General features: G+C 43.9%; 1 protein-coding gene across 1 annotated transcript in view; it reads left to right on the top strand.

Annotated features, from left to right (window-relative positions):
- The first annotated feature begins 14,794 nt into the window (after nucleotides 1–14,794).
- Nucleotides 14,795–26,906, top strand: part of LOC311142962 (ephrin-B1-like) — a 90,880-nt gene continuing 78,768 nt past the window's right edge. Inside the window, exon 1 of the mRNA XM_084178734.1 lies at nucleotides 14,795–15,938. Within this exon, the coding sequence (XP_084034860.1) occupies nucleotides 15,820–15,938 (119 nt within the window). The 5' untranslated portion in view covers nucleotides 14,795–15,819. The remainder of the gene's footprint in view (nucleotides 15,939–26,906) is intronic.

Here is a 26,906-nt window from a genome sequence, read left to right as displayed (position 1 = left end):
TGCGTTCTGAGATTTGAGTAGGTCGAAGCTTTATGAGTAGCGATGCAGGCAAATCCTTGGTGGTTGCGTGAGGCGTGTCCCTGTAGGATAGCAGGAAGCTGTTCAAGTGTTGGTGCTGTTGTGACTGTGGCTATGGATATTCAAGATAATTTACCATTAAGGGTTTTTATATATAACACTCAGTTACAATATTCTCATTCTGAAAGTCATCGAGCTTGGAAACTTCAAGGACCCAATCACTTGTAAATGAACTCAAGTCCACAGATAACTCAAGGTTTTATTTACTAGACTAAATAAGTTAGAAAATTAGGTAGTTAACAAAGGCAGGGTATAGGCTAACGGGATACAACACAGTTATTGTGGTGAGAATCTCCACAGGTCAATATACATGAACTTCTGTACTTGAACTCAGCAAATACAACAGTACATACATTCACCAGACTTTTGAGGATGAGATTGTCTTATCAACTGAGAGGGAAAATATGAGAGGCTCCACCAAAACTTCACAACCATGAAATTATAGGTTAATCCACCAGGAATAGCCAGTAGGCTAGGCTATCAGTTCGCATCCGAACGTGGACAATGCAGCAACAGTATTAATCATGATATGTAATTAAGACTAACAGTCTTACAATAATCAGTTACTGCCACCACTTTTACACAGACACAGGGAAATTCAATGCAACAAGGTATTTAGGTGAATTTGATTGTCGTCTGGTTCAGTTGAGTTTGTTAACGGACTGCAAATCTTGGCCCGAAATGTGGGATCTTGTGACCATCTGTCCTCCGTTCCACACACTGAGTGACTCCCCTCGTGGGCTCATGATACAACAGTGCAGTGTCCCTTGACCCTGAGAGGCTTTCAAGGCATGTTTCATGCTCTGTACGAACCTCTCCGGCAGCCCGTTGGTATATGGATGACACGATGCGGACCTGATGTGCTGTACGCCATTCACCTGTAGGAACGTATACATTTCTTGGGACACTAGCTGCGGTCCCTTGTTGCTAATGACTTGGAGTGGCGAGCCGAACCGACTGAACACTTCTCCAAGCTTCTCGGTGGTCTTCTCTGTAGTAGTAGACCTCATGATGGCAACCTCTGGCCACTTGCTATGAGAATCCACGACCACGAGAAACATTCTGTGGACCTGCAAAGTCGATGTATGCGTTGCCACGCCTCATCCGGCCAATCCCATTGATGAAGAGGTGCATGTTGAGGTACGTTACGAACCTTCTGACATGAGTAACATGTTTTTGCTTTCTCCTCAATGTCTTAAACCTACAGGTCCTCAACGGCTATCTGAAAACATTCCATATGCTTACGCACAATGTGCTGTCTTGCTCCATTTGTCAAGGTGATTGGTTCACTACAGTCTATCTGCAGGACACTTATTTTCACAGTAGGTTAGGTTTCAGGATAAATCTGAAAAACGCTGTTTAGTGCCCACACAGAGAATACCTGGGCGTCAGACTGAATTCTATTTCTTTCTGTGCCTCACTATCGGACAGGCAAATCATGTTGTTTCGCCAGTGCCTCTCCATATTCCAATGGGTCATATAGTCACACACAAGACGTGTCTCCGTATGTTGGGGTTGATGGCCTCCACCATCTCAGTAGTTCAGTTAGAACCATTGAGGAAGAGAGATTTTCAGCACTGGGTGTCTGCACTACGCCTGAGCAGAGGGACGGTTCTGTGATTCTCCGTCTCCTGGGTTTGGCGTGAGTATACCACCATCACTTTCCGCCAACCCTTTCTAGTACCCATTTCACTAACAGGCTGTCCCTCATCTGTGGTATCTACTGCTCTAGTGGACTCTGGTGCCGCGGGGAAATGTATTGACCAGGTCCTTGCCTCCTCCCTGAACATCCCCTCATACCCGCTCTCCTCTCCATTTCCAATAAATACTGGTGGCCCACCTTGGTGCAGGATGTGGCTCACTATGTCAACTCATATTCAGTATGTGCCCAAACTAAATCCCCCGGCACGCTCCAACAGGGAGACTCCTTCCCCTTCCCGTGCCTCAGCGTCCCTGGTCACATCTGTCCATCGATTTTGTCACCGATCTTCCCCCTGTGACGGTTTCACCACCATTCTGGTGGTTGTGGACAGATTCTCAAAATCATGCCGGTTTATTCCTCTCTCTGGTCTCCCTACCTCTCTCCAGGTCACTGAGGCACTGTTCCAGCAGGTCTTCCGGCACTATGGCCTTCCGGAGGACATTGTCGCCGACCGTGGCCCCCAATTCACTTCACGGGTATGGAGGACTTTCATGGAGAAACTGGAGGTCACGGTCAGCCTCACTTCCTGGTACCGGCCTCAGTCCAACGGGCAGGTGGAGAGGATGAACCAGGAGCTGGGGAGGTTCCTGAGGAGTCACTGCCAGGACCGGCAGGGGGAGTGGGCCCGATTCCTTCCCTGGGCAGAATACGGTCAGAATTCATTACGTCACTCCTCCACTGGGCTTACTCCCTTCCAGTGTGTCCTGGGTTATCAGCCAGCCCTGGCTCTGTGGACTCCGAGCCAGACCGAAGCCCCTGCGGTGGACAAATGGTTCCGGTTTGTGGGGCCGTTCAAGGTCCTCCGGAGGGCCAACGAGGTGACTTACAGGTTACAGCTTCCCACTAACTACCGGAGCTCCCCCTCTCTGCCGCTTGACGTCGCCGGTCTACTAACCACCGGTGCTGGCAACCCATCATTACGCACACCTGGCAACCCTCATTACGCACACCTGCGCCTCATCATTAGGCACACCTGGACTCTATCACCTTCCTGATTACTCCCCATATATATAGCACTCTGTTGTTATTTCCCATCAGGCGTTATTGACTCTGATTTCATGTCCCGACGCTACTTGTCACGGAATCAGCCGAGGCTGCCCCTCCTTGTTCGGGCAGGCTTCGGCGTTCGTCGTCCCCGGAGTACTAGCTGCCACCGATCTATGTTTCGGTGTTTGTCTAGTTTGTCCTGATTGTTTGCACCTGTTTCCCATTTCCTGTGTATTGATTACCGTGGTCTCAATCAGATCACAATCAAGTACAGCTATCCTCTCCCTCTGATTGCTAGTATGACGGAGTCATTACACGGGGCGCGATTCTTCACAAAATTGGATCTCAGGAGCGCGTACAACCTGGTGCGCATTAGGGAGGGAGATGAGTGGAAGACAGCATTCAGTACCTCGTCATGCCATACGGTTTAATGAATGCTCCTTCAGTCTTCCAATCATTTGTGGACGAGATTTTCCGGGACTTGCATCGACAGGGTGTAGTGGTGTATATTGATGACATTCTAATATACTCCGCTACACGAGCCGAGCATGTGTCCCTGGTGTGTCGAGTGCTTGGTAGACTGTTAGAGCATGACCTGTATGCGAAGGCGGAGAAATGTATATTCTTCCAGGAGTCCATCTCCTTCCTGGGACATCGGTTGTCCACGTCAGGGGTGGAGATGGAGATTGACCGCGTTTCTGCCGTGCGTAATTGGCAGACTCCCACCACGGTGAAGGAAGTGCAGCGGTTCTTGGGTTTTGCCAATTACTACCGGAGGTTTATCCGGGGCTTTGGACAGGTAGCAGCTCCCATTACCTCCCTGCTAAAGGGGGGTCCGGTGCGTCTGCAGTGGTCGGCTGAGGCGGACAGGGCGTTTAGACATCTGAAGGACCTGTTTACCTCGGCTCCGGTGCTGGCACATCCGGATCCCTCTTTGGCATTCCAAGTTGAGGTGGATGCGTCCGAGGCTGGGATCGGCGCTGTGCTGTCTCAGCGCTCGGGTACGCCACCAAAACTCCGCCCCTGTGCTTTCTATTCTAAGAAGCTCAGTCCGGCGGAGCGCAATTATGACGTGGGGGACAGGGAGCTGTTGGCTGTGGTTCAGGCCCTGAAGGTGTGGAGGCATTGGCTTGAGGGGGCTAAACACCCTTTTCTCATTCTGACTGACCATCGTAACCTGGAGTACATCCGGGCAGCGAGGAGGCTGAACCCTCGCCAGGCAAGGTGGTCTATGTTTCTCTCCCGATTTGTATTTAAGCTCACCTATAGACCAGGGTCACAGAACGCTAAGGCAGACGCCCTGTCCCGACTATATGACACAGAGGAGAGGTCCATTGAGCCCACTCCCATACTCCCGGAGTCTTGTCTGGTGTCACCGGTGGTGTGGGAGGTTGATGTGGACATCGAGCGGGCGTTAAGTACCGATCCTACTCCCCCAGAGTGTCCAGAGGGTCGGAGGTACGTGCCGCTCGAGGTTCGCGATCGATTGATATATTGGGCTCACATGTCACCCTCCTCTGGTCATCCTGGTATTGGTCGGACAGTGCACTGCCTTAGTGGGAAGTACTGGTGGCCCACTTTAGCTAAGGACGTGAGGGTTTATGTTTCCTCCTGCTCGGTGTGCGCCCAGTGTAAGGCGCCTAGACACCTGCCCAGAGGGAAGTTACAACCCCTACCCGTTCCACAACGGCCGTGGTCTCACCTATCGGTGGATTTTGTCACGGACCTTCCCCCCTCCCAGGGGAACACGACGATCTTGGTCGTTGTGGATCGGATTTCGAAGGCCTGCCATCTCATTCCTATGCCAGGTCTCCCTACTGCCCTACAAACTGCTGACGCCCTGTTTACACACGTTTTCCGGCACTACGGGGTGCCTGAGGATATAGTGTCTGATCAGGGTCCCCAGTTCACCTCTAGAGTCTGGAGGGCGTTTATGGAACATCTGGGGGTCTCGATTAGCCTTACCTCAGGTTTTCACCCCGAGAGTAACGGGCAGGTGGAGAGAGTGAAACAGGATGTGGGTAGGTTTCTGAGGTCCTATTGCCAGGACCGGCAGGAGCAGTGGTCAGGATATATTCCCTGGGCAGAGATAGCCCAAAACTCACTCTGCCACTCCTCCACTGACCTTACGCCTTTCCAGTGTGTGCTAGGTTATCAGCCGGTTCTGGCACCTTGGCATCAGAGCCAGATCGAAGCCCCTGCGGTGGACGGGTGGTTTCGGCGCTCGGAAGAAACCTGGAACGCTGCGCATGTCCGTCTGCAGCGGGCTATCAGGCGGCAAAAGGCGAGCGCCGATCGCCACCGCAGTGAGGCTCCGGTGTATGCACCGGGAGATCGGGTCTGGCTCTCAACCCGAAACCTGCCCCTTCGCCTGCCCTGCCGGAAGCTGGGTCGGCGGTTTGTGGGGCCATTTAAAGTCCTGAGGAGATTGAACGAGGTATTCTATAGGTTACAACTGCCCATTAATTACCGTATTAACCCCTCATTCCATGTGTCTCTCCTCAGGCCGGTGGTGGCTGGTCCACTCCAGGAGAATGAGATACGAGAGGCTCCTCCGCCCCCGTTGGACATCGAGGGGGCTCCGGCTTACTCAGTCCGTTCCATCTTGGATTCGAGGCGTAGGATGGGGGGCCTGCAGTACCTTGTGGAGTGGGAGGGGTACGGTCCGGAGGAACGGTGCTGGGTCCCTAGGAGGGACATCCTAGATCCCTCCATGTTGAGGGACTTCCACCGGAGTCATCCGACTCGCCCTGCTCCGCGTCCTCCTGGCCGTCCCCGAGGCCGGGGTCGGCGCACGGCTGGGGCCGCGCGTCAAGGGGGGGGGGGGGTACTGTCACGGAATCAGCCGAGGCTGCCCCTCCTCCTTGTTCGGGCAGGCTTCGGCGTTCGTCGTCCCCGGAGTACTAGCTGCCACCGATCTATGTTTCGGTGTTTGTCTAGTTTGTCCTGATTGTTTGCACCTGTTTCCCATTATGTTATATTGTATTCCCTTTATAAACCCCTGTCTCTCATTGGTTATTGTGTGTGATTGTTTTCCGTTAGGTCGGCAGTGCTGGTTGTATGCGTTATTTGTTCCTCCCTGTTTGGAGGTTTATTTTGTACTTTCTTTACTGTGTTAAGTAAAGTACGTTCTGCCAGTAGTTCGGTGTCCTGCGCTTGACTTCGTTTCCCGCATACACGTCACCTTGACACTACTCCTGTTTTTGTATTGTTTATTGTTCGTGTTCTATTAAACTCTCCAACTGCACCTGCTTCCTGACTCCCAGCGTCTATGTTACACCATGAGGGCAGAGCAGTGAACAGATAGTGGTCCCCACAACTCCGTCATGCCCACATACAGCTGTAAATTACCTTGAGTTTCTTACAGTGCTTCTGGCCATAAGCATTTTCTACCTTTTCTTCAGAATTGTCACATCCTGGTCAGTTCTGACAACACAACTGTGGTGGCATACATCAACTACCAGGGTGGCACCTGATCAGTATTGGGGAGTAGTGAACTACATTTAGTTCAACTAGTAATTTAACTACATTTTGCAGTAGCTTGGTGGTAGTTGAACTAAATTAAAATGTAGGTAGTGTTTTCAGTAGTTAATTACTTTTTTGCCATGTAGCTTACTACTGGAACTACACAATACTTTTTTAGCAATTTCTTTTAAAAATATATGAGTGAAGTAGGCAAGAATTTATTTTATTTTTCCACATCAGACCTGCCCAATTCTCACTTGAAACAGTTTTGTATTTAATAGGCTAAATTACAAATTCTGTTAACATATGACCGCAAAGTGATCTGTTCTTGCAATTTGTAGTCTATGGAATTTCAGATTTACATGTGATAATTTTCCACTAAGTAGTTTGGATGGAGTGAACTACTTTTTCTAAGTAATTTTTGTTAAGTAAACAACATTTTTCTTAAGGTTAGCTTTAGTGTAGCTTAACTTCTTTCAGTGTGACGTAATTGGTAGATTGGTAAACTATATCTTCAGAGTAGCTTCCCCAACACTGCACCTGATCTCTTCAACTGTGCAGACTAGCCCACAAGCTTATTCTGTGGAGCAGCGCACATCTTCTCTCTTTACGTTCGACTCATGTCCCAGGTGTAATGAATACAGAATGGAATCCCCTATATGGGGACCGGAGACTCCATCCCCAAGTGGTGGCCAAAGTGTGGGAGAAATACGGACAAGCATCCGTAGATCTCTTCACATTGCGCAAAGACACACACTGTCCACTGTTCTTTGCACTAGCAAGTCGCGACGCGCCACTAGGGGTGGACACGCTAGCACACCCGTGGCCAAGGGAGTGACGGACCAGAGCTTATTCCTCATTCTTATAGCACCTCGATGACCAGGACAGCTGTGGCTAGTGGAGATAATTTCACTCCTTTATCACCAGCCCTGTCAGCTGGCGTTGGGCAGGGATCTGTTGACCCAAGTAGACGGAGAGATTTTCCATCCTCATCTGGATATTCTGGCTCTTTGGGCCTGGCCCATGAGGATTCATCTTAATGCGACAGGCCTACTGCTCAGAGTCATTGAGACCATTCAGAGCGCAAGGGCCCCTTCTACACACTCCCTATATGACAATAAGTGGCATGTGTTTGAGGGATGGTGTGATCAGAAACAGAGAATTCCCTTCCAATGCTCGGTTTCAGAGGCTTTTTGCAGGACCTTTTGGACAGGGGTAAAGCCTTTTCCACCGTGAAGGTCCCCCCCCCCCCCATCACTTACGGCCAGTGTCCAAGCCTTTAGTTCCATTGTGGGACCTACAGTTGAAGTCGGAAGTTTACATACACTTAGGTTGGAGTCATTAAAACGTGTTTTTCAACCTCTCCACAAATGTCTTGTTAACAAACTATAGTTTTGGCAAGTCGGTTAGGACATCATGTACATTGTGCATGACACAAGTAATTTTTAACAATTGTTTACAGACAGATTATTTCACTTATAATTCACTGTATCACAATTCCAGTGGGTCAGAAGTTTACATACAGTAAGTTGACTGTGCCTTTAAACAGCTTGGAAAATTCCAGAAAATGATGTAATTGTCACGCTTCTCTAAAGCAGAACCCAGAAGCAGACCAGGACAAGGTGAGTAGAACGAAGGTGAGTATTTATTTACAGATTAAAATGTGGAAGCAGAATAATCCAGGAGACGGAGCGGGCAGCGGAGGTGAGTTGGTGGGAGTGAATAGGCAGATCCAATGATGGCACAGAAGCCACCGACGACCAGGCAGGGGTGGGGTGAATGTTCCGGGAGAATGACTGTAGACAGAGTAAACGAAGGTAAGTACACGGCAAGCAAAAAGTACAAAACAACAAAACTAACTCTAGTAACTTTGATGCTGATACGCTGACACAACATACTGTTCATGGCTAACGATCCGGCAGGGAATGGATGTCAGGTCAGAGCTTATGAAGAGGTGATGATCAGGACCAGGTGTGCAGATAGCTGATGAGATGCAGGTGCGGGTAATCGAGAGATCTCCCGCCTAGCTTCGTCGCCTGGCAACCAGACAGGGTGCGTTCAGGAACCTTCAGGGAAAAAAAAGGCAACTCAGGCAGAAACAGACTCAGGAAGCGGGATTCATGACTGTCATGGCTTTAGAAGCTTCTGATAGGCTAATTGACATAATTTGAGTCAATTGGAGGTGTACCTGTGGATGTATTTCAAGGCCTACCTTCAAACTCAGTGCCTCTTTGCTTGACATCATGGGAAAATCAAAAGAAATCAGCCAAGACCTCAGAAAAAACATTGTAGACCTCCACAAGTCTGGTTCATCCTTGGGAGCAATTTCCAAACGCCTGAAGGTACCACGTTCATCTGTACAAACAATAGTACGCAAGTATAAACACCATGGGACCACGCAGCCGTCATACCGCTCAGGAAGGAGACACGTTCTGTCTCCTAGAGAAGAACGTACTTTGGTGCGAAAAATGCAAATAATTCCCAGAACAACAGCAAAGGACCTTGTGAAGATGCTGGAGGAAACCGGTACAAAAGTATCTATATCCACAGTAAAACGAGTCCTATATCGACATAACCTGAAAGGCCGCTCAGCAAGGAAGAAGCCACTGCTCCAAAACCGCCATAAGACAGCCAGACTACGGTTTGCAACTGCACATGGGGACAAAGATCGTACTTTTTTGAGAAATGTCCTCTGGTCTGATAAAACAAAAATAGAACTGTTTGGCCATAATGACCATCGTTATGTTTGGAGGAAAAAGGGGGTTGCTTGCAAGCCGAAGAACACCATCCCAACCGTGAAGCACGGGGGTGGCAGCATCATGCTGTGGGGGTGCTTTGCTGCAGGAGGGACTGGTGCACTTCACAAAATAGATGGCATCATGAGGAAGGAAAATTATGTGGATATATTGAAGCAACATCTCAAGACATCAGTCAGGAAGTTAAAGCTTGGTCGCAAATGGGTCTTCTAAATGGACAATGACCCCAAGCATACTTCCAAAGTTGTGGCAAAATGGCTTAAGGACAACAAAGTCAAGGTATTGGAGTGGCCATCATAAAGCCCTGACCTCGATCCTATAGAAAATTTGTGGGCAGAACTGAAAAGGCGTGTGCGAGCAAGGAGGCCTACAAACCTGAATTAGTTACACCAACTCTGTCAGGAGGAATGGGCCAAAATTCACCCAACTTATTTTGGGAAGCTTGTGGAAGGCTACCCGAAACGTTTGACCCAAGTTAAACAATTTAAAGGCAATGCTACCAAATACTAATTGAGTGTATGTAAACTTCTGACCCACTGGGAATGTGATGAAATAAATAAAAGCTGAAATAAATTATTCTCTCTACTATTATTCTGACATTTCACATTCTTAAAATAAAGTGGTGATCCTAACTGACCTAAGACAGGGAATTTTTACTAGGATTAAATGTCAGGAATTGTGAAAAACTGAGTTTAAATGTATTTGGCTAAGGTGTATGTAAACTTCTGACTTCAGCTGTATCTATTGCGCTTGAGGCCATTTCACAGCAGCCATTCCAGCCGCTGGAAAGCGTGGGAATGAGATTTATCTTATTTTAAACAGCTTTACATATAGCCATTACGTCCGCAAAGCGGGTGAGTGAGCTGCACGCACTGTCAGTCCACCACTCTTGCCTGCAATTTGCCCTGGGGTTATCCAAGGTTACTTTACAGCCTAACCCTGATTTTGTGCCTGAAGTCAGCAGTGCTTACAATTGCCTCACGTTAGAGCTTTCACCCACCGCCCTTTTCCTCACTTGTGTCCTGTGCACTCCCTGCGCATCTACATGGACAGGACGAGAGCCCTACGAAAGAGCGACCAGCTCTTTGTCTCTCTCTATACGGACAGGCCCATTTCTCGTCAGTGCCTATCCTACTGGATAGTGGAGGCTATTATAGTGGCTTATAATAGCGAGGGGTTACCACCTCCGGAGGGCTTGAGAGCTCACTCCACCAGAGGTAGGGCTGTGTCATGGGCATTGTTCAAAGGCATCTCAGTTAGATCTGTAATGCGGTTCTACCGACTGGACGTCACTGCGCCCTCGTTGGTGCATACGGTGCTCAGTGTCGGGGCCTCTGAGGGGTGATGCTTTTGAGACTACTTAGCTTCGGAGAGTATATGAGCGCTACGGGAGTTGGCTATATCTCCATAGTGAAATACCGAAATAAGTATTTGAAAGAGAACTTACAGTAACTTGCGTAACCCCGGTTCTCTAATAATATGAGTGAGGTATATCACCACATTTCCCTTCATGCTATCAATAAGAAAGAAAACATATTCTTGATAATGACTAGAGGGTGGATCATGGCGCCTTATAAGGAGTGGGGTTCCCCACTATTCACCATGCTTCCTGTCTACGTTGGGTGATTGGAGTTTCCTTGTGGTCATCGCCTCGAAGGGCATTCCCCATAGTGAGATACCTCACTTATATTATCAGAGAACCGGGGTTATGCAAGTAACCTTAAGTCAATGCTCATATTTGGACGGGTTGTGTTTTGCCCAAACTCACTGGCTCACATTCGGAGGAAAAAAATTAACTTGTGATACTGTATCTTTTCAGTAGTCTCACCACCACATTCTAAAATCGAGTAAGAGTCATTCAGTTTCATAATCAATGCACCATCTGCTGACATGGTGAGAGAAAACAGCATTTTTCAATTCCTTCCCACATCAACTATACAGTAGATAGACTATTAACTATAGATAGAGAACCGCTTTAGAGCTAATTCACACACATAATTTCTAACACCAACAACACTTCTTTCTCATAGTCTAAATTGGTACAGCAATGCAGCAATGTAAGGGGAATGTAAGAATGTGATGCCAATGTCGTACTGTACCTTTACAGTAAGGGTACAGTATGACATCAGCAGGTACAAGATGGCCAGACAAATGTTAATATGTTCAAAAACAATGTTTTCTATTAGACCATGTATTATGGTATTGATCTACTATGTCAGCCAGTTGTTGAGGTCATCTGGCTGTTAGTCCATAACCAGTAAAAAAAACAAGGGGAAATCCACAGCCAAGAATGATCAAATGAAAATATCTAGTCACAGTGGCTGCCTTTCATTGGATGTGTACACTGCTCAAAAAATAAAGGGAACACTAAAATAACACATCCTAGATCTGAATGAATGAAATAATCTTATTAAATACTTTTTTCTTTACATAGTTGAATGTGCTGACAACAAAATCACACAAAAATTGTCAATGGAAATCAAATTTATCAACCCATGGAGGTCTGGATTTGGAGTCACCCTCAAAATTAAAGTGGAAAACCACACTACAGGCTGATCCAACTTTGATGTAATGTCCTTAAAACAAGTCAAAAGTAGTGTGTGTGGCCTCCACGTGCCTGTATGACCTCCCTACAACGCCTGGGCATGCTCCTGATGAGGTGGCGGATGGTCTCCTGAGGGATCTCCTCCCAGACCTGGACTAAAGCATCCGGCAACTCCTGGACAGTCTGTGGTGCAACGTGGCGTTGGTGGATGGAGCGAGACATGATGTCCCAGATGTGCTCAATTGGATTCAGGTCTGGGGAACGGGCGGGCCAGTCCATAGCATCAATGCCTTCCTCTTGCAGGAACTGTTGACACACTCCAGCCACATGAGGTCTAGCATTGTCTTGCATTAGGAGGAACCCAGGGCCAACCGCACCAGCATATGGTCTCACAAGGGGTCTGAGGATCTCATCTCGGTACCTAATGGCAGTCAGGCTACCTCTGGCGAGCACATGGAGGGCTGTGCAGCCCCCCAAAGAAATGCCACCCCACACCATGACTGACCCACCGCCAAACCGGTCATGCTGGAGGATGTTGCAGGCAGCAGAACGTTCTCCACGGCCTCTCCAGACTCTGTCACGTCTGTCACATGTGCTCAGTGTGAACCTGCTTTCATCTGTGAAGAGCACAGGGTGCCAGTGGCGAATTTGCCAATCTTGGTGTTCTCTGGCAAATGCCAAACGTCCTGCATGGTATTGGGCTGTAAGCACAACCCCCACCTGTGGACGTCGGGCCCTCATACCACCCTAATGGAGTCTGTTTCTGACCGTTTGAGCAGACACATGCACATTTGTGGCCTGCTGGAGGTCATTTTGCAGGGCTCTGGCAGTGCTCCTCCTGCTCCTCCTTGCACAAAGGCGGAGGTAGCAGTCCTGTTGCTGGGATGTTGCCCTCCTACGTCCTCCTCCACATCTCCTGATGTACTGGCCTGTCTCCTGGTAGCGCCTCCATGCTCTGGACACTACGCTGACAGACACAGCAAACCTTCTTGCCACAGCTCGCATTGATGTGCCATCCTGGATGAGCTGCAATACCTGAGCCACTTGTGTGGGTTGTAGACTCCGTCTCATGCTACCGCTAGAGTGAAAGCACCGCCAGCATTCAAAAGTGACCAAAACATCAGCCAGGAAGCATAGGAACTGAGAAGTGGTCTGTGGTCACCACCTGCAAAACCAGTCCTTTATTGGGGGTGTCTTGCTAATTGCCTATAATTTCCACCTGTTGTCTATTCCATTTGCACAACAGCATGTGAAATGTATTGTCAATCAGTGTTGCTTCCTAAGTGGACAGTTTGATTTCACAGAAGTGTGATTGACTTGGAGTTACATTGTGTTGTTTAAGTGTTCCCTTTATTTTTTTGAGCAGTGTATTTAGAACGTCAGTCTAAACAGTCAGCTGTAACATAGAACTGTCTAAACACACCTCTTAGTACTAAGAAATAGTCCATCCTTTAGCAGCAAACTAATTTTGCTTATACATTTTAAATATATAATGAAACATGGCTTGAATTGATATGCATACAAACAATAATTTATGATATGTGTCTGGTTGATGTGATGGCAATTGCAATCTGAGAGTAACTCCGCATATAACACTTGACACAGAATTATACAGCTGATTATATTCAGTGAAGCTGTGCCTTTCTCAAGGGCAAAACAGCAGTGTCCACACCTGGGAATTAAACCTGAACACCCCCTGGCCACATGCCAATCCTCTACTCCATCATACCGCTAGATTCCTGGAGCATTTCACTATATGCCTGAATGGTATTTTCAATGAGTGTCATATTCAAATGAAGACCTTTTTGTCTTTTCCTCCCTTATTCCAAATGTTGAAATACATGCCTTGTTAAGGAGGTTGGAGAAAATTCTACATAGTCTACTCTCATGCCATGATATCAGGTTATATCAAATAAGCAAACTGCAATGTAAAGTTGCTATATGTGTATATCCTAAGTAGGTCACCAATCAAACATCTAGTTTAGAGCAATTAGTTATTTTTAGAGACCTGCCTTGGATGAAGTTACAGCAATATGAAAAGGTCACACGTTCCTGACTTCGTAGAGATGCATCTAATGCTAACCATGGCATGAAACACAACTATGAAAACAGTTGTGCTCCAACTTAAATTGTTTAGTATTAGTTCGTTTTTTGGTGTATACGCACAATCTTACTAGGTAGCTTTGGTTAAGAGGCAGAAGTTACATTTTATATATCTTATTTATATATTATGCTAGGCTATATACAGGAATATTTAGGCGCTTTACTGTTATTCAAGCATTCATAAAGCGATCCCAAGGGCCTGAGGCAGAGAGTTTCATCTGTGATTTGATTTAAAGCTGCAAATTATCAGTGCAATGTTATTTTATGTTTATCTCCATTTAAAGACATCCAGTATTATAGTTCCCCCCCCCGAGTGTTCAGGCTTGTGTTGAAATGTGATATAAGAAGAAATAGTTTACATTGGAACCATATCGAGATATTTATTAATCAATAACGAATTTTGAATACACATTATAACTGGCAACAAAGTTGGTTCATCTGTTTTGAAAGAGCAAGCCTGACTAAAACCAAGTAATGACTTTGCAATAGGCTGCCATAACGTTGATATTAGACATAATTTGACTTCAAATGCATCACATATATTACAAGCAGGGAAACATTTTAGGATATAATATAATAGGCCTATAATAGAATAAGAATAGATCCAGCAAGATCCACTCGTGATAATGCTTTCTGTTTTCCCACAACGTTTCCACCCATTCCGATAGAGGGCAACATTGTCAAATGAGTATTGAAAGCCATATTATACCTACAAGAGTCACATAGAACAGACTGTAATGTGAGACTCGTCGAAACTTAAAAAACATACGTTTTGGTTCTATCAAAACATCTTATAAGTAGCCCATGTAGTGAGCAACATCTGAGAATAAATGTACCATGCACTGCTATGTTAAACCTTATGTATGCATACTATATTACCTGTTGATTGTGGAGACAAGTGTAGGCCACCATATTCACCATGTCTAATCAATTCATATTTATACAACATAGTCCGCGCATATGTTGAGAAGGATAATAATCTCTTAATTACAATGTATTCACTGTAAAGGCCCAGGCTGCACTACGACTGAATCTCTTCAGTCAAGAGAATGTTGACCAACTGAATAATGAGAGGACTTCGCCAAGCTGCCTTGATTGGTTAGGAGGCCAGGGCTATCTAAGCTTTGCATTACGTACGCAGCAGTGTGTGCGAAAAAGGAGTATCGAATGCCAGTTTGGTGTGCACTGTACGCTGGAACCTTCACTGGAAAAACTCATTGCGAGTTCAAGTTAAATAGGCACAAGATTTAACTTTATTTACCAACTGTTTTCTTTTTTTAATAGACTCTCAATTGGATTACTCACTCGTATCAATGACGTGATATTTAAGAGACTATTCATGCCCTTTGGAAGAAGCAGTTCAGCGCGGACTTCGAACATGAGTTGGTGTCCACAATATACAGGCAGAGTGTAACATTTCAAGTGGATTGTAAATTCAATTCACCGGAGCCTAACGTCCACCTGAAATAAGGATTTTGTGCATTTTATCACGACTGTTTTTGAGTCTGCTACTACACGGATGGAGTAGGCTACTTTGGTGATACGCAAAATCTTTTCTGTCAGAGCGTTTTTTTTTGTAGTCGATAAAATGAAATGGATGTATCTATAGACAACGGCTTCGCCATACAAAGAAGAGTATGATAATACAGTTGCGCCAACTGGACAAAACAGATGTTTACTGAAGAAGCAAGAACAAAAGGGTCACATTTACTGTAGCCTGCTAATTAAATGTGCATCAACAACCGCAAAACGCACTCCAGAACACAGGTTCGCGGGTGAAGACTACTTGTTACTGGACTCAACATTATTTTATGACCAGTAACAATTTTGAAACTTGTTCTGTCAATGTGTTTAAACGTGCGCATATCCTACCTTACAAATATATTAGACACCGGTAAGGTGATGAGATAAAGAATCCAGAACATTGTCTCACCAGCAAGATATACTTGTTCTGCTTGCATAGCCTACACGAAACAGGGGGAAATAGGATTTCATATATTATATTAATTGATGGTTAAGATATCATTTGCCGTCGTCAACGAGGTTTTACGCATCATCTAGGCTAGGCTACATGCGACACTAGTGAATGGGATCTAGAATTGTGCGAGATTTACACTATATCCACATTTTCGAATGATTTCATCGTGCCGTTGATTAATTTGCCTGACTGAATAAGCGTGGAAATGGCAGGCTCCGGTTCCAATTGGAAGTACTACCTTTGGATTTTGACAGTCTTGTGCAGGTCGCTGTTGCCCTTTGCCAAATCGTTGGAATCGGTGATTTGGAACTCTCAAAACCCCAAGTAAGTGTTAAATGTGGTAATCTAGGCTATAGAAGACCTATATCTGTATTACCATGCATTGAATAAAACACTGAATACTTATGCTATTCTATTAGCATGCGTAAAGCAAGCTATTGTAAATAAATATGCATTGGCGCCTGGACATGTTTCCAACTACTGTTTGCGCTGAATGACATTCAGGACTCTGTGATGTGCTGGCTCTGAAGACTCACACAGTGTTGAATGGAACAGCATGCTGTAAAACAATATGGAAAAAGCCAGACATTGATAGCATGTATCATAAAGAGAGGCCATATTTTAAACTATAAAAAAAATAAGCATTCTGTTCTGCCTAGTGAGTCATTCATAGATTTCTACATGTTGAGGTAAATGTCTTAAATTTAAGCTATATATGTTATTTTGATAGGATTAATTAACTCCTGTTTGTGATTAATCAACTTCCAACCAACATTTATGAGGTGCCAATTTCACGTAGAATCAACCAGGCCCCATCATTTACGGGTATCCTGCATTTCTGATGCAGTGGTCTCTACAATCAAGTGAGAGGCAGCAACTTCTGTTTGTTTGTGTATGTGTTCTCATGTGTTTTCAGTTGCTCTCCTCTGGCTCAATTGACACATTTATAAGTGTGTTTTCCAAGTTTAATCCATCTCTTTCTGGCTTTGAGGGTAGACACATTGCCTAAGATAACATCCCTACTCAACACACTTAAGTCCTCAGAGAGTAACAGGGACTTTGCTTTTAGAATATGTAGGTTTTTATTTTATATGTTATTTTGTTATTTGATCTAGATTAAGATATATCAAACTTCTATATGTTTCATATATATTTCAATCCGAGTTAGCCCTGGAATTATTTATAATACCTAGTCTTCAATAGATTCTATGAATAGTTTCTCGCTGTTGTGGTCTCTGTCTGTCTTTAATAATGCTACAGTGTATAAAATAACAAATATATATATATATATATATATATATAAAACCCTTGGGCAAAATCCCTTCAATTAAAAATGTAATTAATATAAGGGGGAAAAGTTGTGGTACCACAAGGTAGCAGAGTTATGTCTCTTGCATTTTAAATATATATGGTCTGATAAGGTGAATCACACATTTTATAATCAACTCTTCAAAATGTGAGATGTTGAGAACACATCTATTATTCTTGAAAGCAGTTACCAAGGGGCTCAATATTCAGGATTTAAACACCAGCTGTGGATGTAGACAAGTGAAGTGGCCTAGTCCTGGCCTTGTTCACTCATCAGTACACAGTTTAAAAGAAGTCACGACAATGAACAACGTAAAAGTCCTGACAGAGACAAGTCTTGAATTGCCGTTGACCAGTTGTTAAAATAAAGGCTTTGTTGTTTTAAAACAGTTGGTGGCTGTTTTCTCAAGTAAGTTCATGTTTGTTTACTTATCCCACCAATGGGTATTGCTTTGCTCTTCCTACCTCTACAATGCTGGTAGTTAGGTCATCCAGAGTGCAGACAGGCACTTAAAAGCTGATTACAGATCTATTGGGACATGAGAACATGCAGATCATGTTCATAAAGGCATAAAAAAAAACATAATTGATTTGTTGTAGGTTATAAATTGAATTCACACAATGCATATAAATGCAGGATTGCACCTCCAGAGAAGCGTACCTCAAAACATAAAATATAGATTTTTTTCCCAATGTATGAACTAAAATTGTTAATTATTTAGAGCCACAACGTTTATTTTGCTGAATTGGTGCAGACTAAGTTTGTTCCAACTGCAGCTGTAGTTTTTGAACTGGAATGCAGCAGCCATTTTGTATCAAGATATTGTATGTCAAAGTTGTCAGTAGTTGGGATTAGTTTCATTGTGTGTTCATTGTGGATGTAAACTCAAACTTCATTTCTCAGATGATCAGAGCCCACACAAAATGTCAACATAAGTAATGTATGTTGAAGACATTGTCTCAAGTGTTTTATTTTTTATTTTTTTTGAGTTCTTGTTGGCTGTAACGATTTTATGACTTGAGGTGATGGCCCAGCAAGAGTCTTATAGATGTCTAACTCGGAAACAGACATATGGAATAACACTACCCCCGTGCTAGCATTGGTAAATCACTCTTTAAAGCATCTTACAGAACTTTCCACAGTAATTCCAGGCAAAAAATAATAATAACATTCACGCAAATGCCCCTGGTATATAATATTGGCTGTTAGTAGTGCATGTTTCAAAAGCACTTCTTATTACATTAAATATTGTATGATTTTATGATTTCCACATTCTTCTCAATGGGATACTTCACTTCTCTGTCAATGTTCACTCAAATGGTCTGCCTATGCATATAGATGGCATACTGTATCAAATATGACCCATAGCCAATATCAATGGATCAACACTAAACTTAGCGGAGACATATTTTGAGACTTTTATTTTGGCACTCAGTATTTCTGTTGCTTGTTCAGATTAACAGACTCCTCAAGTGAGAAAAGCTTTTGGGTTGCCACCATTCCCCCTCCGCTCTTTATTATTTTCCCTTATTAAAGTTATGTAGCCGGTCTACCACATTGAGTCTTACACACTTCAGCCACACTGTCTGCTGATTTCTCACCAGTACCATACCTCTGGCTTGGTAGCCCACACTACTGTTACAGCTATAAACTTAAGAAGAGCACTCAATTCATTTAATTACATGAATCATTAATCACACTGAAACACTTAGATAGGCCTACTGAGATGCAGAGACCAAACTTGTACAGCATAAAAAGCAGAGATGGTGATTGGGCGGCACATGAGGAACAGCTTGTGGTAGACCAAGGAAATTGACAGAATGCTTAAGAGTGTAAACACAATACAAGGATTAATGCACATAAAAGCTGTTGTTCTGTGGTCACAAGCCAACATTTAAAGATACTGTTAACAGTTTGGAAAAGTTGTTTCTTGCAGACTTCTAATTTAAACGTTCAAATTAGGGCTGTCAAAGTTAACGCGTTAACGGGTGACATGTTTACCGCGGTAATTTTTTGGCCGCCGTTAATCGCATCTCAATTTCTTCAACGCACAGAACCGTTTAAGCGCACGTTTCCACACTGACCCTTTTAAGCGCAGAACACAACACGGAACACAGCTAGTCAATGCTTGCTGCTTGCTCCTTTACATAGCTGAAGACCGTGTGCCTCTAGCCAAAATCAAATGAAAGTTATGCCCAATATTACCAGAGTTATGTTTTTTGTTTCTGCTGTGGATTTGTGCGCATGTCACAGGCCGTTTTAAACTACTCGTGAGCCGCTATTTTCTGGTTTGATAACAAACATTGTTTAGCTAGCTAGTCATGTTACCTATCTAGCTAGCAACCTGATAACTTGACCACTGTCTGGGCTATGCACAAATTTGGATGGCACAGGAAGAGCTGAAAATGAATAGGCTACTCAAAGAGATGCTTTAAAGGTAGGCTGCATATGCAATAGTGGGGTTTGTGGGAGGAAGTGAGAGAGAGAAGGTGTTTGAGGGAGGGAGAGTGTGTGTAGGCCTGTGTGTAAAGTTATCTGAACAGTACATATGGTTACAGTGTTTTCATAACATTGTTGGACAAGTTTAAAAGCTCTTTGTTCTTTGTATCCATAGAGCCAGTAATTTTTTCCTATAGTCACACTCATTTAGAATGCCTGAAGCTTTAACAGTACTTAAAGCTGTGTGAGTGTGTACTGTGCGCAAGTGTTAAACTTCAAGAACATTGATAAGACATTGGGACCATTAAAAGCTTTATGTTAGTGAATTTTGTGTTGTTTATGGTGGAAATGTGTTTCCGTACCTTACAATCAAAGCATAGTATTCTTGTAACTCAATGCACTGCTTTTTAAATGGAAAAATCTTTATTTTGGGACAAATTGTAGAATATTCATAAATTGCGATTAAGTCAATTTAATTATTTTAAACGTTTCACAGCCCTAGTTCAAATCCATCATAGGCAAAGGTATCACAAATTGTATTTCAAGTATATATTTACAGATATAACTGTTACAACCAGTAGATTGTTCTTTTTTTATTTTGTTGTGATATTGCTGTAGGAGTGATTTTCTTCTTCTACAAGATGGATAGTTAACCGTATATCTAATTTCACCTTTTTTTTTCTCTAAGAGACAGCAGCTAAATGGAGTGTTTGCAAGGGGGAAATAGCTGTAATTGGATTTATTGATATTGAACAAACCTGTTTCTCTAATTTCTCAGGAGGGAATAAAATTAGGAGGTAATTGAAAATCTCAGAAGTGAGCTCACTAGCAACTCAATATAGATTTACCTGCATTTACTACAGATCTACCATTAAAAATGAGCGAATAATTTTTTCAAAGCACAATCAAATAGATTATGACAAACTTTCTTGTTATGTGAGCATGTTGTTATAGCCTTAGAAAATATCATTGATGTCATATGTCATCTTATAATATAGTGTGGTATAGCAATTCCCATGATGGGCTGGGGCTGGTATCTCACAAAAACATTGAGAAAGAATATAGTCGTTTGTCACCTAGATTTACTACGTGTAGGATGCTCTATCTGCTTTTGAGACCAATCACTGCTAAATCTCATAAATTCACCCTGCCATCTCTCCCTTGTGAGAACATTAGCAATGTAATTCTGGCCTAGTATTTCCCAAGATGATGAGTTATGTGTCACAGACCCAAGCAGGTGGTGGCCAGTTAGGCCTACTGTATGTAGTCAAGAGACTAGATTTGTTGTTTTTAACCATTGGCACGTGAAATACAGGCAATGGTAAGCTTTTCAAATCAAATTTTATTTGTCACGTGCTGAATACAACAGGTGTAGACCTTACAGTGAAACACTTACTTACAAGCCCTTAACCAACAATGTATTTTTCAGAAAAATATGTGTTAAGTAAACAATAGATAAGTAAAAAATAAAAGCAGTAAAATAACAGTAGGGAGGCTATATACAGGGGGTACCGGTACAGAGTCAATGTGCGGGGGCACCGGTTAGTCGAGGTAATTGAGGTAGTACATGTAGGTTTAGTCAACTTGCACTTGCACGCTAACAGTAATAGTTTTATAATATTTTGATGAGGGCATTTTCTGAAAGGTCTTCTCACAGAGGTTATGATAGAACAACACAAAACTGGCTGTTAAGAAAAAAATTAGTTTGAAAGCAGTATTATTCCATTTGATGGTACACTTCATACCATAATTATACTGTTGTCAATGATTCAGAAATGATCTTTGCCTGTTAAAGCCAGGGAGTATTGTTTTTGTCTGTGCAATCTTGAAATCAAACCCTCTAGCTTTAGGTAATTCAACAAATCCCTGATTTTAATTCCTCAAGGAAAAACCAGTGGAGACAAAAAAAGAGACGGGAGAAACCAAAGGTTAATGTTTTAACCATTCAGTTAATGTGTTATAGAAGTTATCTATTAGACGGGTGAAACCTCGGAATTCTCACTCCGTGAAGACCGACACGAGGAACTAACGGTCTGCAGTGACTGGTCTATGGTTATGTCAACAGTTTGACATCACATTATAAAACGGGAGAGAAAATTGCTATTGATTTGTGTTTTAATTATTCCTACGAAGTCACATGTCCTTCCGTATAGACATTTACAGATCTAGCTTGGTCGGGAGCGTATGATAAATTTAGCAGATATCGAGCCTCCTGTGTGTTTAATGCATTAGAGCCAAGTGGAGTAGCTCGTGCTTTGCCTGACTGTGCCATCATGATCAATGCTCCTGTGATTAAAAGTGACAGTCTAGAGATTAACTTTGTCACTGTTTAAATAGGCTGTGCCAACCCTCCAGCCTTTAATAAACCCACCCATGCCCCTGCTCCCTAGGTTTCAGCCGTAGTTTACACAAGAAAGGGATTCCTTTGAGAAGTGTCACAGGAGTGGTTTTGTTCTCCTCCTGGTCTCATCCCTTCATGCTGGTTCTGATAACGTTTCACAGAAACCCAGACCCCATCACAAAGAGGAGAGACTTAGAGCCACCTCAGGACGGCTTAGTTCAAGAATGAAAGGAAAGTAAAAGTAGTCATTGTAATTAAAAGTGTTGGGGTTAACGCGTTACAAAGTAAACCGTTACAGAAATAATATAGCTTTTTGTGGTAACAAGTAAATAATGTAGTACTGTTCCAATTTGAGTAATAATATTATGGTTACTGATCAAAGATAGGTCATCGTTACTTTTGTTATCATTCCCTTCCTATTACAGTTATTGATGCAAATAAATATTTTTGAAGATTATTATTCCCTTTCTGTTGGTGCAATATAAAAAAATACCCCCCACCCAAGATTCTAATTGTTTTCATCCTGAGTCTGACGTCCTCTCACCAAGTTCTTGTTTACGCACGCACGCACACACTACTACTACTACCACTAACTGCTTTAGTGAGGGAGATTAAACATGGCAGAAGCATTGAGTTTCTCAGTGTGGAAGTACTCCCATTATTTTGATTTGGTAGGAGGATAAAATGACAAGCATATAACTGTAAAATATAAACTGTGCCCTGGTGAGAAACACCTCTACACTGCTAGAAACACAACTTCCAAATCTTTTGAAGCACCTGCAAAAGCAAGACAAAACTCATCGCGAAAGAGAAGATGACTCACTGCTGCTGAAGATGACTGTAGGCCTACCTCATCCAAACAATCAAGGCTTGATTTGATTTGCCCTAACAAAAAAATCTATCAACCCCTACAAAAATGTCCATAAATTATAATCCACATAATAATTCTAATTTCCTGTTACATTTTAGTCGTTTAGCAGACGCTAACAGAGCGACTTACAGTTAGTGAGTGCATACATTTTTCATACTGGCCCCCCGTGGGAATCAAACCCACATCCCTGACGTTGCAAGCGCCATGCTCTACCAACTGAGCTACAGGAGGCCTACTGCAGGATTATTTTCCTGCTGTAGCAAATTAAGATTGTACCTCTGTAAAGTTGACATTGTTGACATTGAGCGAGGACATGCAACATTTTGGGGTGTAACTAATTACTTTTCCCAGGAAGCAATAAGTAAAGTAATTTGTTACTGTTGAAAGAAGTAATGAGTAATAGATAATATTTGACTTTTGGTGGATAACAACCCCAACCTTCTAACACCTGCTACCAACTAGCCCGCTTTGCCAACGAACATCTCCAGCGCTGTAGAAGCTGTGTTTATTACACTCTTGTCCGGGACTATATTGACAAACCAGAGTTCCTTTTTTTGTTTTGTTGGTATTTTACCCCCTTTTTCTCCCCAATTTCGTGGTATCCAATTGGTAGTCTTGTCCCATCGCTGCAACTCCCGTACGGACACAGGAGAGGCGAAGGTCGAGAGTCGTGCATCCTCCGAAACACAACCCAGCCGAGCCACACTGCTTCTTGACACAGTGCCCGCTTACCCCGGAAGCCAGCTGCACCAATGTGTCAGAGGAAACACCGTACACCTGGCGACCGAGTCAGCGTGCACTGCGCCCAGCCCACCACAGGAGTCGCTAGTGCACGATGGGACAAGAACATCCCTGCAGGCCAAACCCTCCCCTACCCTGGACGACGCTAGGCCAATTGTGCGCCGCCCCATCGGTCTCCCAGTCGCGGCCGGCTGCGACAGAGCCTGGCCTCGAACCAGGATCTAGTGGCACAGCTAGCACTGCGATGCAGTGCCTTAGACCACTGCGCCACTCGGGAGGCCACAAACCGGAGTTCCGATGCGGCAATTGTTTGCTTGCACAGGATTACAGGAATGAGGTGGCTATCCTTAGCAAGCACATTTCAATTCTGCCCAAACTTATGGGGAAAACGCAAATTGGAACTTTCTCAACTCATGTGGCTGGACGCTGCTCGGGCTGGATGGATGTATACCCGCCTTGTCATCTGTCCCTATCCGAATGGCCTGTGCTACCTGGAACTTGCCTGCCAAGAAAGTCATCTCCATCTGCTTCTCCTCCTCCATCTTGTAGTGGAGTAGATGGAGAACATCAAGAGGATTGTTCCCATCAGCACTGGTCCCATGTCACAAGTCGTGGAAACCGAAGGCAGCGGCATGCTGATAAGCGGACTGGAGTGCCTGCGAGAGGTCCGGAGCAGATTGACATGAGGAATAGCTTCGCCGCCCTGGTGCCTGATCTACCTGCGCCTTCATCGCTGGGACTGCCTGTGTCTGCGACGGCTGCGCTGACTCCAACTAGGCTTCGTCGTCGAATTCGGCTCCTTTCCCTCTCTCTGGATGTGACGGGGCACTGCCTACTGTGGGAGGTCTGGACCTATCACTGGGAGCTGCGGCCATATGCTATCCTGCTTCTCGTGGGCCCGTGAAAGGTTACACGAATTGTGTGAGGGATGGGAATGGGCGGATTTCTCCATCCCCTTCTCTGGGCAGTTCAATGGTGAGAAATGTCTCAGTCCTTGGAGCAAAACCTTTGTGCTATCCAAGAGCATGAGTACAGGACATCGATAAGCTGCTCCCAAACATTTTAAACCTGCATCAGGAAATTGAGTCTATCATAGTTCATGTGGGATTCAATTACATTATGAAGGGCAGCTCAGAACACCTGAAGATGGATTTTAAAGAACTGATTGGGTCTCTGCTTGACACCAACAAACGGCCCATAATATTTGGCCCTGTGCCCTCCTTAAATCGTGGCATTGAACATTTCAGCAGACTTTTAGCTCTCCATAACTGGCTACGTGACTATTGCAGCTCTGTGGGTGTAGCATTTATTGACAATTTTGATACCTTCTGGAAACAAAGCTTGTTTTATAAGGAGGATGGGTTCCACCCAAATCATTTGGGTTCCTGGATACTTTCACAGCATTATAAGGCTGCGTTGAGAATGACTTATCAATGACACAAGCCCAGTTCAGTTAATCCCTACCATTGTGTCGCTGAGTTGTCATAATGTTTCAGCAAATGTACATTATTCCAGGGGCGTTGGAAGACAATGTAAGTAACCTAATTTATGTCCCTCTAACTCCCCTGAATGCCTCTGCTGATCCTACAGCGATTGTATGCAGTAATCTTGTGCCTATGAATCAGAGTTATACTGTTAGCACTGAGGCGGTGTGCCCTAGTAGGAAGTCCACTGCATATAGTTCTGTCCTTGAGCTGTTCTTGTCTATTCATGTTCTGTATTATTTCATGTTTTGTGTGGACCCCAGGAAGAGTAGCTGCTGCTTTTGCAACAGCTAATTGGGATCCTAATAAAATACCAAATACCACTATTTGCAGCTCACCCATAAATAACATGAGCATATCTACTTCTGCCAAACATTCCAGGAAAGCAATGAAAAAAATCAAGCATCCCAGAAAAGTGCTAAAAATAGTCCACGTTAACATACAGTGCATTCGAAAAGTATTCAGTGACCATCGGGTTCTTGGTCACCTCCCTGACCAAGGCCCTTCTCCCCCGACTGCTCAGTTTGGCCATGCGGCCAGCTCTAGGAAGAGTCTTGGTGGTTCCAAACTTCTTCCATTTAAGAATGATGGAGGCCACTGTGTTCTCGGGGACCTTCAATGCTGCAGAAATGTTTTGATACCCTTCCCCAGATCTGTGCCTTGACACAATCCTGTCTCGGAGCTCTACGGACAATTCCTTCGACCTCATGGCTTGGTTTGTGCTCTGACATGCAGTGTCAACTGTGGGACCTTATATAGACAGGTGTGTGCCTTTCCAAATCATGTCCAATCAATTGAATTTACCACAGGTGGTCTCCAATCAAGTTCCAGAAACATAATCTCAAGGATGGTCAAACCGGTGGGATTAGAACGCTTATTTAGAACGTCCAGTTTCGATTGATGCAACAGTCAGCGTTTGAGCTGGCCACACAGTTTTTTCACAGAAACATTTTGTACAAACACAGTCCTGAATGTGACCAGTTTATTTTTGGATGCAATGTTCAGACATTCACAGAAGTAGCGACAGCATAACACAATCATCCAAACTGGAAAATGTAGGCTACATTAGTCTAGCGCAAACTGAGGAAAGATTGACGTAACACAAGCGGTCATATTTAGTTAACTCTCGGCTGACAGAAACCACAATATGAATTAGCTAATAGCAATTACTATTTATAATTCATCACATCATGGGTGAGCTCACCATTGATCGAAATAATTGAGTTAAACACTTTCAAGAAATCGAAAGTAATCCGATGCTGGGTAGTGCGCGCCACCATGTTTGCTTTTTCGCGTCAACCAAAGATAAGAAGAGGAGACAAGATGAGTTTGGTCTTTTTGCAGTATGCATGTTAAAGTGGGTGTGTCGTCGACGATCATTCACTTCCCTTCATTCACTTCAGGAAGTTTACTCGAAAGATGAGTGAACCATTCCTTCACCTCATTATAACATCTTTGGTCTGACAGATGTTTACGTGACACCCAGAATGCATTGTATAATGTCAACAAACATGGTGCCACACATGTAAATAGCTAAAGTATTAGCTCATCATAATCAGTACAACCTTCAAAAAAGTATTTTACACACATCATAGTTGTCCATTACAATCTATGCAATAATCGGAGTGCATTATTTGTCACCAGTACTTGAAAACGTGAATAAAACTGTAAATGCATTACGCACCATACATACATTGTGTATGCTACAGTAGAAACAACATGATATAAGGCACTTACTTTGATAGCAACGCACACATGTCCAAAGTTATTATTTGTAAGGAAAACAACAATTAAGGCAATGCGAGCGCCAGCCAGAAAATGTGCCAGTTCGTGCAAGACTGCGTAAATGTCTGCATACTTGATCTGCGGAAACACTGGGCTCTCCTCGAAGAGAGAAGTTTGTCCGGCTCAGTAAAGCCTCAAACATAAATGGTCTGCAACAGTGAAATAGGCTACTTCTATGTGAATTAATGAGGAGGCGGAACACACCTCAATTCAAACTGTTGTTAGAAAATAAAACTTGTTAGAAAATAAGTTGAAATTGACAAGTTGAAACACAGCCTATAGATAATTAGCAGGCAGCGTGTGTTAACTGTCCTGTTGCGTA

The sequence above is a fragment of the Coregonus lavaretus genome (assembly GCF_964263955.1).
Source record: "Coregonus lavaretus genome assembly, chromosome: 15".
Taxonomy (NCBI): Eukaryota; Metazoa; Chordata; class Actinopteri; order Salmoniformes; family Salmonidae; genus Coregonus; species Coregonus lavaretus.
Note: the sequence above shows the minus strand (reverse complement) of the source record. Positions and strands in the feature narration are given on the sequence as shown.